Here is a 19501-nt window from a genome sequence, read left to right on the forward strand (position 1 = left end):
TTGTGCCTGGAAATTTCGATAAAAGAATTGCCTGAATCAACAAACTCCATTAACAACATCTGTATTAACACAATGCCGAAGTGCTTGCAGGAGATATTCAGCTGTTTTGAAATTAATGGTATGTCTTGTAAAATTTTTGAAAATAGTTTTCGAAGATTAGCTGTTATGATTAGAGGTGAAAAGAATAAGTTGATTTTTAAATTGATTAATTGAATTTTTTATTGATTTTATATCTGAATAGGAAATTTCACTATGAACTGTTTGATTACTTATAGAATTTTCAAAACTATGAATATACTGTCGAGAAAGAGCATCAGCAACCTTATTTTCTCCACCAGGTTTATAAAAGACTTTGGGAGCATACGAATTTATAAAAGCCATCCATCTTTTAATGTTTGAATTCGGATTTTTGTCAGAAATTGCAAATGTAAGTGGTTGATGGTCAGTATAAATATGAATATCTTTTATAAAGTACAAATAATGGCGCAGCTTTCGAATTACCCAAAAAATTGCAGGCAGCTCACGTTCATTTGTGGTTAATTTTCTTCAGCTCTTGAGAGAGTTCTAGATATCATTGTAATAGGTCTACCATTTTGGGATAATACGGCTCCTAAGGCAACTGAAGAAGCATCTGTTGTAATTTCAAATGGCTTTGAATAATCGGGATGCTGGAGTAGTACATTTTCAGAAGTCAAAATTGATTTTAATTTTTCAAAAGATTTTCTTGCTTCATCATCCAAAGATATTTTCACATATTTAGATTGTTTTATATGACCATTGTCACCTCTCAAATATTTAGTTAGGGGTTTAGATATATGAGCATAATCTTTTATGAATCGTCGATAATAACCCGAAAGATCTAAAAATTACCGTAAAGATCTAAGTGACTTAGGTTCTTTATAATTCACAATCGCATCACTTTTATCAATACATCTACGTATGCCTTTTCCTGAAATAGTAAATCCTAAAAACTCTACCTCAGACTTAAAGAATTTTGATTTTTCAAGCGATACATGCATGCCTGCCTTTTCTATTTTTTTTAGAATAAAATCAACATGCGAGCGTTCATCATATGAAAATATGATAATATCATAATAGACATTACAGATTTTACCAATGCTGCCACGTAAAATATGATCAATGGCTCTCTGAAATATGCTTTGAGCATTTTTTAGTCCGAAAGGCAATCGACAAAATTCATATTTGCCATTGTTAATACTGAATGCAGTTTTATGTCTGTCTTTTTCCGCAAGAGAAATTTGATGGAACCCAGATTTGAGATCCAAAGTAGTGAACAAGTTTGACTGTCCTAAATTTGCTAAAATTACAGAAATATCTGGAATAGAATACCTATCTGAAGTAATATGTTCATTGATCTTTCGAAAATCAATTTCCATTCTTAATTTTTCATTGCCTTTATCGTCTAATCCTTTTTTAGTAATCACATGTACCGGTGAGTTATACGCAGAATATGATTTTCGAATTATACCATCAATAATCAGAGATTCTATTTCCCCATTTATGAGCCTTGCTGCAGATATGGGATAAGGATAGCTTCTAGAAAAAATTAGCTTATCAATGGTTGTATCTATTGTAGCCTCAACAATAGTATTGTAACGAATTTGCTTGCAAATCCTCTTATTTGCAATCCTCTGCTAAGTTCGAATCACTAAACTGTTGAATAAATAACTCCAATTTGTAATAATGCAAAATGGCCTTTATTAAAGTACTTCACAATAACAAACTGTGCAACGAATAGCTTGCTTAATAACCACACTGATTGATAGCTCAATGAAACTCTACTATTCAAAATAACACTGCTATTGCTCGCTAGATATCGTCTTAATCAAACTGCTTGACAACTCAAATCAAACTGAATTACTTCTTACTCGCCTGCCCCGCTTTTATAGTTTACGGTGCATACTTCTAGGCTCTTCGATTTCCAGAACGTACTAGTTAATTTCGGCTACAAAATCGCCAGCCACAACTACGTGCACAAATTATTGCTCTCTCTTGTGACAACTCAGATAAGATATATGGATGTGTTTGTGCATTGCCGCTCCCCTGCTCGTATACGTACATATGTGTAGACGCAATTATTTATTCGTTTATTTAGATACATAATGATTGAATTATTGATGTGAATGTTTGTAGTTTGCAGTCTCTCGCGCATATATAGGCGTATATGTAAATGCATCTGTGTGTGACATCTTTCGGCTGCCTTATATATGTGTATACATGATTTGATTATTGACGTAAATTCTGCTTATCGTGGCCTTAGCATCGCCTTAGTGATGGTATAACTTAGCGATGCTAATTTCCGTGACACTGCTCTCCACCTATGTCTGATCGTCCCGGTCAGACAAATCTCTCGATCTAAACGCTGCTAATCTCTCCAAATGAACCACTTTCATTTTGGTTCGTGGTTTGGTAGTGGTTTGTATGCGGTACACTACATCGTTGATCCGTTTTACAACTTTGTATGGGCCTTCCCAGTTACACTGCAATTTCGGGGACAAACCTTTTTTTCGTTGTGGGTTGTATAGCAGCACCAAATCTCCTTCCTGAAACCCTTCCGAATTAATTGCTTTATCATACCTCGCTTTCATCTTGTCACTCATAATCTTTGCTCGTTGCCTTACCAGATCGTGTATCTCTCTCAGCTCTTCTTCCAAGACACCAGTGGATTTCTTGACATTCCTCTCCGCATCGGCATCTATCCCATACTTCAAATCAGCTGGCAGTCGAAGGTCATTGCCAAAAATTACCTTTGCGGGAGTTTGGCCCGTTGTGTCATGTACTGCCGATCGGTAGGCCATCAAGAATAATGATATGTGTGTATCCCAGTCCTTATGGTACTTGTCTACTACTTTCCTTAAATGCTCCTCCAATGTTCTATTGAAGCGTTCCACCATACCATCGGACTGAGGATGCAATGCAGTTGTCCGTGTTTTTCGAATGCCCAACTTCTTGCACATTTCTTGGAACACAGCTGATTCAAAATTCCTGCCTTGGTCAGAATGTAACTCCATTGGTACACCATACCTTGCAACCCATTCGTTTTTAACCACTTCTGCTACTGTTTCTGCTTCTTGGTTTGGGATTGGGTATACCTCTGGCCATTTACTGAAATAATCCATAACCACCAGTACGTATTTGTTTCCGCGGTTGCTAGTAGGAAATGGACCTGCGACATCCATGGCGATCCTTTCAAATGGTGCACCTGAAATATACTGCTTCATCTGGCCATGACTTCGGGTTTTGGGCCCTTTCGCTCTGTTGCATACCTCGCAGTTGGCAATCCACTCGGTGACCGACTGACGGCAACCAACCCAATAGAATCTCTGCTTAATTTTTTCGAGTGTCTTCGTGATTCCAAGATGACCTCCACTTGGACCATTGTGCACCTCGCTGAGCACGTCAGGAATCCTCTTCCTGGGAACAACTATCAGTTTCTTCTTGCATTGACCATCCTCACTCTCCCATACTCGATGCAAGCAACCGGATATCAATTCTAAACTATTCCATTGTGCCCAATATGACTTCGCAATGGGACTCTCTGCTGACATCTCCTCTCTGTTTGGTCTTCCGTTTCTTTCGAGCCCTTGCATAACATGTGACAGATCTGTATCTTCTAGCTGACACTTTCTTAGTTGTTCCTTGTCCCATTCATCCGTACACGTTATATTCATTAGCCGGACATCTATAATGTCTTCTTTAGCCTCGGCCTTTGAGCAGTGCTTGCATTCCAGACTAAATGGTCTTCGTGACATTGCATCAGCATTGCCATGGGTACTACCTTTTCGATGCTCAATGGAAAAGTCATAGCTTTGTAGTCGCTCGATCCACCGTGCCAATTGTCCTTCCGGATTACGGAACTGCAGAAGCCATTTCAACGCTGCGTGATCTGTCCTGGCACGGAATCGCTGGCCGTAGAGGTATTTGTGAAAATGTTTAATGCACTCTACCAATGCCAACAGCTCTCTCCGTGTAACGCAATAGTTCCTCTCTGGTTTTCCAATTGAGAGACTGTAATATGCAACTACCTTCTCTTGTCCATCGACCAGTTGTGATAAAACGCCTCCTATAGCATATCCGCTCGCATCTGTATTTAGAATAAACGTTGCTCCTGGAATCGGGTATGCCAACATTGGGGCAGTGCACAACCGCTCTTTCAATGTTTGGAAAGCTACTTCTTGGTCCTTCCATTCAAAAGCTTTATTTTTCCTTGTTAGCTCGTGGAGACTATGGGCTGCGCTGGCAAAATTTGGTACAAATCGGCGGTAATATGTGCACAACCCAAGGAAACTTCTCAATTCATGCAGATTCTGTGGTCTTGGCCAATCCTTTACTGCTTCTATCTTTTCATTCGCTGTACAGACACCTTCTGTCGTTACCTTGTGGCCCAAATAATTTACTTCCTTTTTAAACAGCGTACACTTTTTGGGACTTAACTTCAGACCAGCGCCAGCTATTCTCTGGAAAACTTCCTCCAAGTTTTTAAGATGTTCATCAAAACTCTTGCCCAATACGATGATGTCGTCCAGGTACACTAAGCATGTTTTCCAATGCAGTCCTTTCAGTACCTGGTCCATGAGTCTCTCAAAAGTAGCTGGTGCATTACAAAGCCCAAAAGGCATCACTGTAAATTGCCAAAGACCATCACCGACACTGTAGGCTGTTTTCTCTTTATCTTCCTCCTTCACCTCAACTTGCCAGTAGCCGCTTTTCAAGTCCAGTGTGGAAAACCATTTCGTACCAGATAGCGAGTCCAGAGTGTCGTCAATTCTTGGTAACGGGTAGCTATCCTTTTTCGTAACGTCATTCAACTTTCGGTAGTCCACGCAAAACCTCATTTTTCCATCCTTCTTCTTTACAAGTACTACCGGTGAGCTCCATGGACTAGCTGATGGTTCGATGACGCCGCTGTCACTCATTTCTTGTATGATTTGACTCACAACTTCCCGCTTCGCCAGTGGAACACTACGTGGAGCTTGACGGATCGGCCTCGCATCTCCAGTGTCAATTTGATATTTCACAACATTGGTGCGGCCTGGTTTGGAACCATCCTGGTCAAATAGGTTCGCGTATTTTATGAGCAGTTGTTTTGCCTTACTCTGATAGGCTTCGTCTAGCCCATGCGTCCATGCCGTGATATCATTTGAAAGATCAGTATTACTAGATGAAACGTATTCCTGGAGCTGTTCACAGTTAATAACTACTTCGGCCTCTTGGCATCTTCCCAAAACAGCTCTTTTGGTCAAATTGAATGGTGACTTGAACTCATTGAGTACTCATACCGGAATACGTCCATCTTGTTTTGTCATAGCCAGGGTTTTTCCTACAAGTATGTTCAGTGCTGATTTATTTGCTGCTTCGACAACCCACAATTTGTTTGTCCCACAATCTCCATCTACCTTTGCCCAGATGACTGCTTCTGATTTTGGTGGTATTTGCTGACTCTCTTCCACCAGCACTCGTTTACTGCTGTAGCCTCTCTCGTAGCCGAAATTAAGTGGCACATCCATGTTCTTATATCGCATCGTCTTGCTTTGCATATCGATCTTGATGCCTTGGTTGATTAAGAAGTCTACTCCAATTATGATTTCATCAACAATACCTGCCACTATAAAATTGTGAAGTACCGTGACGTTCCCAATTGCTACTTCACATTCTACTTCTCCAATTACCTGGGTGTCCTCTCCCGTGGCTGTACGTAATTTTGCTCCAAGCAATGGTCTTATCTTCTTGTTGACTAAATCTGATCGAATGATGGAATGGGATGCACCCGTATCTACAGTCAGTAAACGTTCCTTTCCATCCACATGTCCTCCGACAGTAAGATTGCTTGACCTTCTTCCAATTTGCGAGATAGAGATTATGGGGCATTCAATTGAGGGAGCCAGCTGTCGCCCCTTGCGGCTGACTCGCTTTAGTTTAACGATTGAGTGGATTTGGAGATTTGCTCGTCTCCTTCAGCTCTGCGTTTACGGCCACCCACATTGTTGGAACTATTGGAATTGCTACTGCAATGACGTGCAATGTGACCTGGGTTACCACACTTGAAACATTTCATAACTCCGGCATTTTTCTGTTGTGATCCCTTCAGAGCTTCCAAAATTGTATCCACCCACTCCGGCCTTTCTACTTCCACACGATGAGCTTTGTATGCTGGTTTACTCAATAATGACGCTGTTTCCTGAGTCAATGCATGGGATACCGTTTCAGAAAATGTTTGCTTTGGGTTCGCGTATGTGGCTCGCTTCGTTTCGACGTCCCGTATGCCATTTATAAAGCTCTGAATCTTCACTCTTTCCGTGTATTCCACGGGTGCATCCGCATTTGCAAGATGAGCCAATCTTTCAATGTCCGAAGCAAACTCCTGCAAAGTCTCGTTAGCTTTTTGGTAGCGGTTTTGCAATTCTATTTGAAATATCTGTTTCCTGTGTTCGCTTCCGTATCGCCGTTCTACAGCAGCCATCAATGCGTCATAACTGTTCCGTTCGTACTCTGGAATAGTCTGTAAGATTTCCGCGGCAGGCCCTTTCAGTGCCACGAACAGAGCTGCAACTTTATCTTCAGCATTCCATTGGTTCACTGCTGCGGTCTTCTCAAACTGTAGCTTAAAGACCTGAAAAGGAACAGAACCGTCAAAGGATGGTGTCTTTACCTTTGGATTGCTAGTTGAAACTGCTGGGCGATTTAGTTACAACTGCTCGATACGTCCTCTCAAAGCATCCACCTCGGCCCCGATTTTTTCTTCAAACTGTAAAATTTTTGTATCTTGCGCCTCCAACTTCGAGGAAATACGTCCTTCTTGCTCTTCCAGTTGAGCAGAGATCTGCGATGATATCTGTGCTGAAATTTGAGCCGACATTTCGGATATCCGTGCCTCTTGTGCTTCCATCTTCGATGTAATCTGTGTCGACATTTCTGACATACGCGTTTCTTGTGCTTCAATCTTCGATGTTATTCGTGTCTCTTGGGATTCCATCTGTGATGACATATAAGTTTTCTGTTCTTCTAGTTGAGATGACATATACGTTTTCTGTTCTTCTAGTTGTGATGACATGTTGGTGGATATTTGTGATGACATTTCTGTTATACGTGCCTCTTGCGCTTCCATCTTGGATGTTACTGTCGATGTTTGAGCAGTTATTGCAGTCAATATCATGTTCAAGTCTGTGCTGGTAATTGTCTGCGATGTTTCGTTTTTCTCTTCAATTTTTGTTGTTGTCTCGTCCCCATCAGGATAAAAGACATACTCGTCCACATCAATTCCTTCTGCTTCCATTGCCTCTCGTAGCCGTGCCTGAAGTTCAAGTTTAACGCCGCTTGTATTCAATCCACGGCTCTCCAACTCCTTCTTTAGTTGCTGGATCTTCAATTCACTGAACTTTGCCATGTCCTTGTTTTCCTCTGGAATTTATTCAACAATTCCTTTTCTGACACCAATTGTAACGAATTTGCTTGCAAATCCTCTTATTTGCAATCCTCTGCTAAGTTCGAATCACTAAACTGTTGAATAAATAACTCCAATTTGTAATAATGCAAAATGGCCTTTATTAAAGTACTTCACAATAACAAACTGTGCAACGAATAGCTTGCTTAATAACCACACTGATTGATAGCTCAATGAAACTCTACTATTCAAAATAACACTGCTATTGCTCGCTAGATATCGTCTTAATCAAACTGCTTGACAACTCAAATCAAACTGAATTACTTCTTACTCGCCTGCCCCGCTTTTATAGTTTACGCTGCATACTTCTAGGCTCTTCGATTTCCAGAACGTACTAGTTAATTTCGGCTACAAAATCGCCAGCCACAACTAGGTGCACAAATTATTGCTCTCACTTGTGACAACTCAGATAAGATATATGGATGTGTTTCTGCATTGCCGCTCCCCTGCTCGTATACGTACATATGTGTAGACGCAATTATTTATTCGTTTATGTAGATACATAATGATTGAATTATTGATGTGAATGTTTGTAGTTTACAGTCTCTCGCGCATATATAGGCGTATATGTAAATGCATCTGTGTGTGACATCTTTCGGCTGCCTTATATATGTGTATACATGATTTGATTATTGACGTAAATTCTGCTTATCGTGGCCTTAGCATCGCCTTAGTGATGGTATAACTTAGCGATGCTAATTTCCGTGACAGTATTATAAAGTAAGGCTCTATTAGGTTGAGCAAATACATCAAAATTTTGTTGAATTAATTCACTAATTTTGATAGACAACATTCAAAATTACTAATTTTCTCCTTTGCTGACTTGTGATAGAGAAACTCTTCCTTGATATTTATTTGAGCTTCAATTTCACTCAAAAAATCATAGCCAATAATTGCATCAAAGCTATTAAGCTTTGATAAAATATAAAATGTTGTAATCTTTCCTAATAAATTAATCCTACATTTTTCTGAAATATTATTTAATCCATTTATAGATTTTATTTTGAAAGGTGAATCAACTTTTCTTATGTCTTTTAAAAAGTCAAATGGTTTTATATAATTTTTTGATATTCCGGTATCAATAAGAGTTTTTATAACTTGTCCATTCGGAAGTGTTCTATTAATGAATGGCAAGTTCACTTTTATCCTAAAAGATTAACCTCTTCAAAAGATTCATCTTAATAATTTTTAGGCTCTTTTTCTGAATAATATGAACTATTTTCTATGGCATTAACCCTTTGAATTTTGTGAAAATGAGATTGAGTAGAACTATTGACATCTTGTGCTCTTTTTGGATTATTATACCCAGCTGAGCAGAGCTCACAGAGTATATTAACTTTGTTCGCATAACGGTAATCCGTAACGACATAAACTAATCGAGATAGATATAAACTTCTATATATCAAAATGATCTGGGTGAAAAAAGAAATTCATTTAGCCATGTCCGTCCGTCTGTCGGTCCGTCTGCAAACACGATAACTTGAGTAAATTTTGAGGTATCTTGATGAAATTTGGTATGCAGGTTAATGGGCGCTCGCTTTTTAAAATGAACTAAATCGGACTACAACCACGCCCACTTTTTCGATATCGAAAATTTCGAAAACAGAAAAAGTGCGATAATTCATTACCAAAGAAGGATAAAGTGATGAAACTTGGAAGGTGTGTTGACCTTGTGACGCAAAATAGAAAATTAGAAAAATTTTGGACAATATGCGTGCCATCGCCCACTTTTAAAAGAAGGTAATTTAAAAGTTTTGCAAGCTGTAATTTGGCAGTCGTTGAAGATATCGTGATGAAATTTGGTAGGCACGTTACTCCTATTACTATATGTGTGCTAAATAAAAATTAGCGAAATCGGATGACGAACACGCCCACTTTTAAAAAAATTGTTTTTAAGTCAAATTTTAACAAAAAATTTAATATCTTTACAGTATAAAAGTAAATTATGTCAACATTCAACTCCAGTAATGATATAGTGCAACAAAATACAAAGATAATAGAAAATTTCAAAATGAGCGTAACTCCGCCCTTTTTCATTTAATTCGTCTAGAATACTTTTAATGCCATAAGTCGAACCAAAATTTACCAATCCTTGTGAAATTTGGTAGGGACATAGATTTTATGACGGTAGCTGTTTTCTGTGAAAATGGGCGAAATCGGTTGAAGCCACGCCCAGTTTTTATACACAGTCGACCGTATGTCCTTCCGCTCGACCGTTAACACGATAACTTGCGCAAAAAACGATATATCTTAACTAAACTTAGTTTACGTACTTATCTGAAGTCACTTTATCTTGGTATAGAATATGGCCGAAATCCAACTTTGACACGCCCACTTTTCCGATATCGAAAATTACGAAAAATGAAAAAAATGCCATAGTTCTGTACCAAATATGAAAAAAGAGATGAAACATGGTAATTGGATTGGTTTTTTGACGCAAAATATAACTTTAGAAAAAACTTTGTAAAATGGGTGTGACACCTACCATATTAAGTAGAAGAAAATGAAAAAGTTCTGCAGAGCGAAATCAAAAGCCCTTGGAATCTTGGCAGGAATACTGTTCGTGGTATGAGATATATAAATAAATTAGCGGTACCCGACAGAAGATGTTCTGGGTCACCCTGGTCCACATTTGGTCGATATCTTACATATACAACTAAGGGCTACTCCCTTTTAAACCCTCATTAGTACTTTTAATTTGATACCCATATCGTACAAACATATTCTAGAGTCACCCCTGGTCCACCCTTATTGCGATATCTCGAAAAGGTGTCCACCTATAGAACTAAGGCCCACTACGTTTTAAATAAGCATTAACACCTTTCATTTGATACACATGTCATACAAACACATTCCAGCGTTACCCTAGATTCATTTTGATAAATGGTGATTTTCCCTTATTTTGTCTCCAAAGCTCTCAGCTGAGTATGTACTATTTGGTTACACCCGAACTTAGCCTTCCTTACTTGTTTTTAATTGAGCTTGTAACAGCATATGTATTTGCAAAGTCATACCTTTGCCTGTTATGTTGCAATTCTTGAGCTGTAGCAAGTGCTGTGGGTAAATCAGTTGGATTTACAGAAAACAATGTGTCACAAAGTGGACGCTTTAAACCCGATACAAAAGTTCTAAGAGCACTTTCTCTAGCTCTTTGATTAAAAGCATTTGTTAAAGTTTCATTACCGCTATATGTCATAATATTTTTATTTATATTAACGTTAATTGTTTATCAACGGCGTCATAATACTGAGTAATGGCTTGATTCCCTTGTCTCAGTGTATTTAATTAATTTTCTAAAATATGTAATGGTCTTTTGTCAGCATAAAGCTGATCTAATCTCAATATTATTGCCTTGAAATTAAGTGGAGTACTAAAACAACTCAAATTTTCATTTGCAAAAGCCGTTATTTTATTGCGAACCTTCATTATAATAATTAATTGCAAACTTTGCCGCTTCCCTCCATGAAGGGTAATCAACAATACTTCCCTTAAATTCAGGCAATGATTTAACTAGACTTAAATAACTATGAGTATTCTTAACTCCTGGAACTATAGATACTGGAGAATGTATTTCCACTCTCGAGGGACTTATCCTTTGAAAAGCTAAGGACAATTCATTTATCTGATTTTCTAATTCAACTTTAGCTGTTTCTACTGCAGCTTCTACTAAGTTCAGAACAGCACCACGGTCAAACATGTTTGAATAAGAAAAGCAAAAAAAAAATCGAATATGTTATTATAGAATTCTTAAATTAAACTAGATGATATTAAATGAATTTAAATTATAGCAAATAAAATTCTAATAAATTAAATTACATTTCATTAAATACTTAACAATTTGACATCTATGAAGGTTTAGTGGTTGGAAATTGATTGTTGTTATTTTCTTTAAATCTCTTCTTAATTTGCTGAAGTTGATTGATGGTTTAATATTTCCCAATGAATACTGTTGTTTGTTGATATATATGCTTATTGCAATCTTATTGCTTTCTCCAAATTTATCTGTTACTTTATGACAGTTTTACCGAAAATTATGTATTAACAAAATTGTCTTGCTACATACAAAATATCTTGACCAGAATAAATATAATTTTAATTTTTTAGAATAGTTCTTCAATATAAAAAAAAAACAAAATCAAGTTCGTTTCTTGAGTCTAAATTATTTACTCACAATTTTTTACAACTTTTTATTATGTTCAATTTTTCTCACAGTTTTCTTTGATTGTCATTTATTTGTTCACAAAACACTTTTTATTTACCTTGAAACTGCTTCCACAGAATTTTATGACACTGAGTCTTGTTATTTATTTATCCAGAAAATTCTTTTTATTTGTTTTCACTTGAATGAGCTTAGCACAACATGTATATATGTATGTATGTATTTTTTTTTTTATTTCATTCACTTAATTGCTATTTCTTATACAATTGTTCTTAAACAAACTTCTAAATTTTAGTCTTTAATCCATTATAAAGGTTTTTTATTTTCGTTAGTAAGTTTTAAATTATAATCCTTTTCGGATATATATTCACTTTTTCAAGATTTATTTCCAAAATTTATCCTTTCCTCAGAATTTTTAATTTTTAAATTTTTTATATATTATCTTTTTATAAGGATTAGTCCACTTATCACTATTAATATACGGTATCCTATTATAAGGATATTTTTGAGCAAATGTATCCTGTAATAAGGATATTATTTTTTTGTTGTTGGGCGCCAATGAAAAACATTAAAATTTTTCTATTTAAATACTATTTATTTAACAATGAATTCACAGATTGAAAATTGAAAAAAAAATCTGAAAACTGAAACTCAAAATATCTTTTTATACATTTTTCTATTACAATTTTTCAAAAAATGCTATCTTTGGTTATTCCAAAAATTATTTAAGTACTTTTTTAGAATATATTACAAAGTATTTATTTAAAATTATTAATTACTATTTATTAAACTAAACATTGCTTAACTTATATGAAACTCCAAATGAAGAAACTATAACTATTTAATTAGAGTTTCACTGCTAAAAATTCTATTTCAGATGAGTTGTCTGGCGTCAACAACTCCGGTGAAAAGCGTGAGCCCACAGCAATGAGGACACCTCCACCTCTAGACGTACGATTACGCCGATGAACCACATAATTGTTTGAGAAAAGCTCAGAATTTAAGTTATCAGGTTTTAACTATGTTTCAGAAAAGGCTACAACTTGCGCTGAGAAAGCAAAACTATTAAGAAAAACCGCGTTAAATTTATATCGTAAACCACGAACGTTTTGGAAGTGGATATTTAGAAAAACTGAGTCAAAGTCAATTATGGTGCTAACCCTGCGGTATCGGTCAGCCCATTTTTGGGCTTTGTGCTGCTGTGGGCATATAAGTGATCTTTTTTTGTACAATTGAACCACAGAGTGTTCCGACCAAAAAGATAAATCAAGTACTTTGTCAAAATGCAGGTGAGGTACTGTTATTTTAAAAGAAGAAAACTCCCTTTCATATTTAAAGTTAAATTTAAAAATGTCAACGTTAACACTACTAATTATATTAAGTTTAGAATAAATATAATTTCGAAAATCATTACCAGTCAACGAAGCATGCAGTCGTGATACAAATATGGCCCTACGAGGGGGCACGGCAGTCACTTCCCTAGGATGAAAAGAACAAAGCGGGTATTTAATTAGTTTAACCGTTTCCAAACTGATAAGATGTTCTCCGGGATGACATAATCAAGATTTTTTTCAAAGTGTTAATAAGACCATAATTTGTAATAGATTTAAGTATCTTTCTTATATTCGTAAAATTAATGTGTTTTAGATGGCTTCTATAGGAATTTTGAAAATGAGTTACGCCGCTTCAAATAAAAACACCTTGTTACTGTAGACTTTTTGATGTTTTTACAAGAGAATGTGGGGTCCCAATCACGTATAGTAAGCGTAATGATTTTTTGAGAAAACTTATTAAAAACTTATATTGCGTTTACTTTGCTTGCTGGGATATTTATAGAAAGGAAGTTTTTTTTTCTCACTCAACCCATTTAACCTTGAGTAAATTTTTGGTTAGAAGTGCCTAATTAAAATTTCAATGCCCTTAATGATGAAAAATATAAAATATTTATACAGCTTTTTAACATGACATTTCTATAGAAATTTCTTTTTATATTAGCTTTATATATTTATGAAAAGAACAAAGCGTGTTCTTAATGAGTTTCAACTGTTTTCAAACTGTCAATATGTTCTCTCGTATACGGCCATATGACCACGGTTCGGAGCAGTGCAATAAATTTTGGGTAACAACACTTCTCGATCTAAGCGGGATGACATAATCAAGATTTTGTTCAAAGTGTTAATAAGGCCTTAATATGTAATAGATTTAAGCATCTTTTTTATATTCTTAAAATTAATGTACTTTATATGGCTTCTACAGGAATTTTGAAAATGGGTTACATCGCTTCAAATGAAAACACCTCGTTACTTTAGAGTTTTTGATGTTTTTGCAAGAGAATGCGGGGTCCCAACCACGTATTGTAAACGTAATGTTTTTTTAGAAAATTCATTAAAAACTTACATTACGTTTGCTTTGCTTGCTGGGATATTTATAGAAAGGTAGTTTTTTTTTCTCACTCAACCCATATAACCTAGAGTAAATTTTTGGTTAGAAGTGCCTAATTAAAATTTCAATGCCCTTAACGACGAAAAATATAAAATATTTATACAGCTTTTTAAAATGACATTTCTATAGAAATTTCTTTTTATATTATCTTTATATCTTTATGAAAAGAACAAAGCGTGTACTTAATTAGTTTCAACTGTTTCCAAACTGATAATATGTTCTCTCGTATGCGGCCATATAACCAGGGTTCGGAGCAGTGCAATAAATTTTGAGTAACAACACTTCTCGATCTAAGCGGGATGACATAATCAAGATTTTGTTCAAAGTGTTAATAAGACCTTAATTTGTAATAGATTAATTTATTTATTTATAAGTATTGTTTCAAATTATTTAGCATATTTTTATTTAGATTTACTTTAATGCATTCTTCTTGTTTATTTATTTTGGTTTTGCATTCCCCACATCTAAAATGTTCATTGTTGCACGCGGCAACAACAATAAAGCTAATTGCGCCAAATTGTTGTTGACATGTTGTTGGGTGCGGAAATTCGGTGTAAACAAAGGCGACACGCTACAAAGTCGTAAATTTTAGTAGGCATACGAAACGGGCCTACAAGAGGAGAGAAATGCTTAATTTTCTTTTAGTGCAAATTACCTACGTCATTCGTTTGCATCCGGCACTCTTTGGCACGTCTAGGAAGCTCGATCAGTTCCTCTAGCCACTTTGCTACTTTCTAGCCGGTGTTCCCCATTGTAATTTCTTTTGGCATGTTTTTTTTTCAACTATTCTTATTTTTCTTAAGTGAATGTGGAAATTTCGCAATGTGGATTTGTAATTGAACTTAAAATTGCACCATCACTCTGTGGTATTTAGAACAGGTGGGGTATAAATTAAAATATGATACATTCTTTTTAAATACAAAGGTTAATTGCATTGAATTGAAAAACAATGGGGGGGTCGCGGTTTGAGATTAAAAATGTCAATGTTAACACTATTAGTTATATTAAGTTTAGAATAAATATAATTTCGAACATCATTACCAGTCAACGAAGCATGCAGTCATGATACAAATATGGCCCTACGAGGGGGCATGGCAGTCACTTCCCTAGGATGAAAAGAACAAAACGTGTACTTAATTAGTTTAACCGTTTCCAAACTGATAAGATGTTCTCCGGGATGACATAATCAAGATTTTTTTCAAAGAGTTAATTAGACCATAATTTGTAATAGATTTAAACATCTTTCTTATATTCGTAAAATTAATGTATTTTAGATGGCTTCTATAGGAATTTTGAAAATGAGTTACGCCGCTTCAAATAAAAACACCTTGTTACTGTAGACTTTTTGATGTTTTTACAAGAGAATGTGGGGTCCCAATCACGTATTTTAAGCGTAATGATTTTTTGAGAAAACTTATTAAAAACTTATATTGCGTTTACTTTGCTTGCTGGGATATTTATAGAAAGGAAGTTTTTTTTCTCACTCAACCCATTTAACCTTGAGTAAATTTTTGGTTGGAAGTGCCTAATTAAAATTTCAATGCCCTTAATGATGAAAAATATAAAATATTTATAAAGCTTTTTAACATGATATTTCTATCGAAATTTCTTTTTATATTAGCTTTATATCTTTATGAAAAGAACAAAGCGTGTACTTAATTAGTTTCAACTGTTTCCAAACTGATATGTTCTCTCGTATATAACCATATGACCACGGTTCGGAGCAGTGCAATAAATTTTGAGTAACAACACTGCTCGAACTTAAGCGGGATAACATAATCAAGATTTTGTTCAAAGTGTTAATAACACGTTAATTTGTAATAGATTAATTTATTTATTTATAAGCATTATTTCAAATTGTTTAGCATATTTTTATTTAGATTTACTTTAATGCATTCTTCTTATTTATTTATTTTGGTTTTGCATTCCTAACATCTAAAATGTTCATTGTTGCACACGGCAACAACAAGAAAGCTAATTGCGCCAAATTGTTGTTGACATGTTGTTGGGTGCGGAAATTCGGTGTAAACAAAGGCGACACGCTACAAAGTCGTAAATTTTAGTAGGCATACAAAACGGGCCTACGAGAGGAGAGAAATGCTTAATTTTTTTAGTGCAAATTACCTACGTCACTCATTTGCATCCGGCACTCTTTGGCACGTCTAGGAAGCTCGATCAGTTCCTCTAGCCACTTTGCTACTTTCTAGCCGGTGTTCCCCATTGTAATTTCTTTTGGCATGTTTTTTTTCAACTATTCTTATTTTTCTTAAGTGAATGTGGAAATTTCGCAATGTGGATTTGTAATTGAACTTAAAATTGCACCATCACTCTGTGGTATTTAGAACAGGTGGGGTATAAATTAAAATATGATACATTCTTTTTAAATGCAAAGGTTAATTGCATTGAATTGAAAAACAATGGGGGGTCGCGGGTTGGGATTAAAAATGTCAATGTTAACACTATTAGTTATATTAAGTTTAGAATAAATATAATTTCGAACATCATTACCAGTCAACGAAGCATGCAGTCATGATACAAATATGGCCCTACGAGGGGGCATGGCAGTCACTTCCCTAGGATGAAAAGAACAAAACGTGTACTTAATTAGTTTAACCGTTTCCAAACTGATAAGATGTTCTCCGGGATGACATAATCAAGATTTTTTTCAAAGAGTTAATTAGACCATAATTTGTAATAGATTTAAGCATCTTTCTTATATTCGTAAAATTAATGTATTTTAGATGGCTTCTATAGGAATTTTGAAAATGAGTTACGCCACTTCAAATAAAAACACCTTGTTACTGTAGACTTTTTGATGTTTTTACAAGAGAATGTGGGGTCCCAATCACGTATAGTAAGCGTAATGATTTTTTGAGAAAACTTATTAAAAACTTATATTGCGTTTACTTTGCTTGCTGGGATATTTATAGAAAGGAAGTTTTTTTTTTTCACTCAACCCATTTAACCTTGAGTAATTTTTTGGTTAGAAGTGCCTAATTAAAATTTCAATGCCCTTAATGATGAAAAATATAAAATATTTATACAGCTTTTTAACATGACATTTCTATAGAAATTTCTTTTTATATTAGCTTTATATATTTATGAAAAGAACAAAGCGTGTTCTTAATGAGTTACAACTGTTTTCAAACTGTCAATATGTTCTCTCGTATACGGCCATATGACCACGGTTCGGAGCAGTGCAATAAATTTTGGGTAACAACACTTCTCGATCTAAGCGGGATGACATAATCAAGATTTTGTTCAAAGTGTTAATAAGGCCTTAATATGTAATAGATTTAAGCATCTTTTTTATATTCTTAAAATTAATGTACTTTATATGGCTTCTACAGGAATTTTGAAAATGGGTTACATCGCTTCAAATGAAAACACCTCGTTACTTTAGAGTTTTTGATGTTTTTGCAAGAGAATGCGGGGTCCCAACCACGTATTGTAAACGTAATGTTTTTTTAGAAAATTCATTAAAAACTTACATTACGTTTGCTTTGCTTGCTGGGATATTTATAGAAAGGTAGTTTTTTTTTCTCACTCAACCCATATAACCTAGAGTAAATTTTTGGTTAGAAGTGCCTAATTAAAATTTCAATGCCCTTAACGACGAAAAATATAAAATATTTATACAGCTTTTTAAAATGACATTTCTATAGAAATTTCTTTTTATATTATCTTTATATCTTTATGAAAAGAACAAAGCGTGTACTTAATTAGTTTCAACTGTTTCCAAACTGATAATATGTTCTCTCGTATGCGGCCATATAACCAGGGTTCGGAGCAGTGCAATAAATTTTGAGTAACAACACTTCTCGATCTAAGCGGGATGACATAATCAAGATTTTGTTCAAAGTGTTAATAAGACCTTAATTTGTAATAGATTAATTTATTTATTTATAAGTATTGTTTCAAATTATTTAGCATATTTTTATTTAGATTTACTTTAATGCATTCTTCTTGTTTATTTATTTTGGTTTTGCATTCCCCACATCTAAAATGTTCATTGTTGCACGCGGCAACAACAATAAAGCTAATTGCGCCAAATTGTTGTTGACATGTTGTTGGGTGCGGAAATTCGGTGTAAACAAAGGCGACACGCTACAAAGTCGTAAATTTTAGTAGGCATACGAAACGGGCCTACAAGAGGAGAGAAATGCTTAATTTTCTTTTAGTGCAAATTACCTACGTCATTCGTTTGCATCCGGCACTCTTTGGCACGTCTAGGAAGCTCGATCAGTTCCTCTAGCCACTTTGCTACTTTCTAGCCGGTGTTCCCCATTGTAATTTCTTTTGGCATGTTTTTTTTTCAACTATTCTTATTTTTCTTAAGTGAATGTGGAAATTTCGCAATGTGGATTTGTAATTGAACTTAAAATTGCACCATCACTCTGTGGTATTTAGAACAGGTGGGGTATAAATTAAAATATGATACATTCTTTTTAAATACAAAGGTTAATTGCATTGAATTGAAAAACAATGGGGGGGTCGCGGTTTGAGATTAAAAATGTCAATGTTAACACTATTAGTTATATTAAGTTTAGAATAAATATAATTTCGAACATCATTACCAGTCAACGAAGCATGCAGTCATGATACAAATATGGCCCTACGAGGGGGCATGGCAGTCACTTCCCTAGGATGAAAAGAACAAAACGTGTACTTAATTAGTTTAACCGTTTCCAAACTGATAAGATGTTCTCCGGGATGACATAATCAAGATTTTTTTCAAAGAGTTAATTAGACCATAATTTGTAATAGATTTAAACATCTTTCTTATATTCGTAAAATTAATGTATTTTAGATGGCTTCTATAGGAATTTTGAAAATGAGTTACGCCGCTTCAAATAAAAACACCTTGTTACTGTAGACTTTTTGATGTTTTTACAAGAGAATGTGGGGTCCCAATCACGTATTTTAAGCGTAATGATTTTTTGAGAAAACTTATTAAAAACTTATATTGCGTTTACTTTGCTTGCTGGGATATTTATAGAAAGGAAGTTTTTTTTCTCACTCAACCCATTTAACCTTGAGTAAATTTTTGGTTGGAAGTGCCTAATTAAAATTTCAATGCCCTTAATGATGAAAAATATAAAATATTTATAAAGCTTTTTAACATGATATTTCTATCGAAATTTCTTTTTATATTAGCTTTATATCTTTATGAAAAGAACAAAGCGTGTACTTAATTAGTTTCAACTGTTTCCAAACTGATATGTTCTCTCGTATATAACCATATGACCACGGTTCGGAGCAGTGCAATAAATTTTGAGTAACAACACTGCTCGAACTTAAGCGGGATAACATAATCAAGATTTTGTTCAAAGTGTTAATAACACGTTAATTTGTAATAGATTAATTTATTTATTTATAAGCATTATTTCAAATTGTTTAGCATATTTTTATTTAGATTTACTTTAATGCATTCTTCT

General features: G+C 34.9%; 1 protein-coding gene across 3 annotated transcripts in view; it reads left to right on the forward strand.

Annotated features, from left to right (window-relative positions):
* Window positions 1–19501, forward strand: part of LOC137253243 (putative uncharacterized protein DDB_G0286901) — a 130916-nt gene that overhangs the window by 47575 nt on the left and 63840 nt on the right. The window contains exon 1 of one of the 3 annotated variants that reach the window (XM_067789812.1): window positions 96–118. The exons of the other annotated variants lie outside the window; for them this stretch is intronic. Coding sequence (XP_067645913.1) covers window positions 116–118 — 3 coding nt within the window. The 5' untranslated portion in view covers window positions 96–115. Of the gene's footprint in view, window positions 1–95; window positions 119–19501 lie in introns of those variants that run through there. 3 annotated transcript variants of the gene reach the window in all.

Source organism: Eurosta solidaginis, chromosome 5, assembly GCF_040869045.1.
Source record: "Eurosta solidaginis isolate ZX-2024a chromosome 5, ASM4086904v1, whole genome shotgun sequence".
Classification (NCBI taxonomy): domain Eukaryota; kingdom Metazoa; phylum Arthropoda; class Insecta; order Diptera; family Tephritidae; genus Eurosta; species Eurosta solidaginis.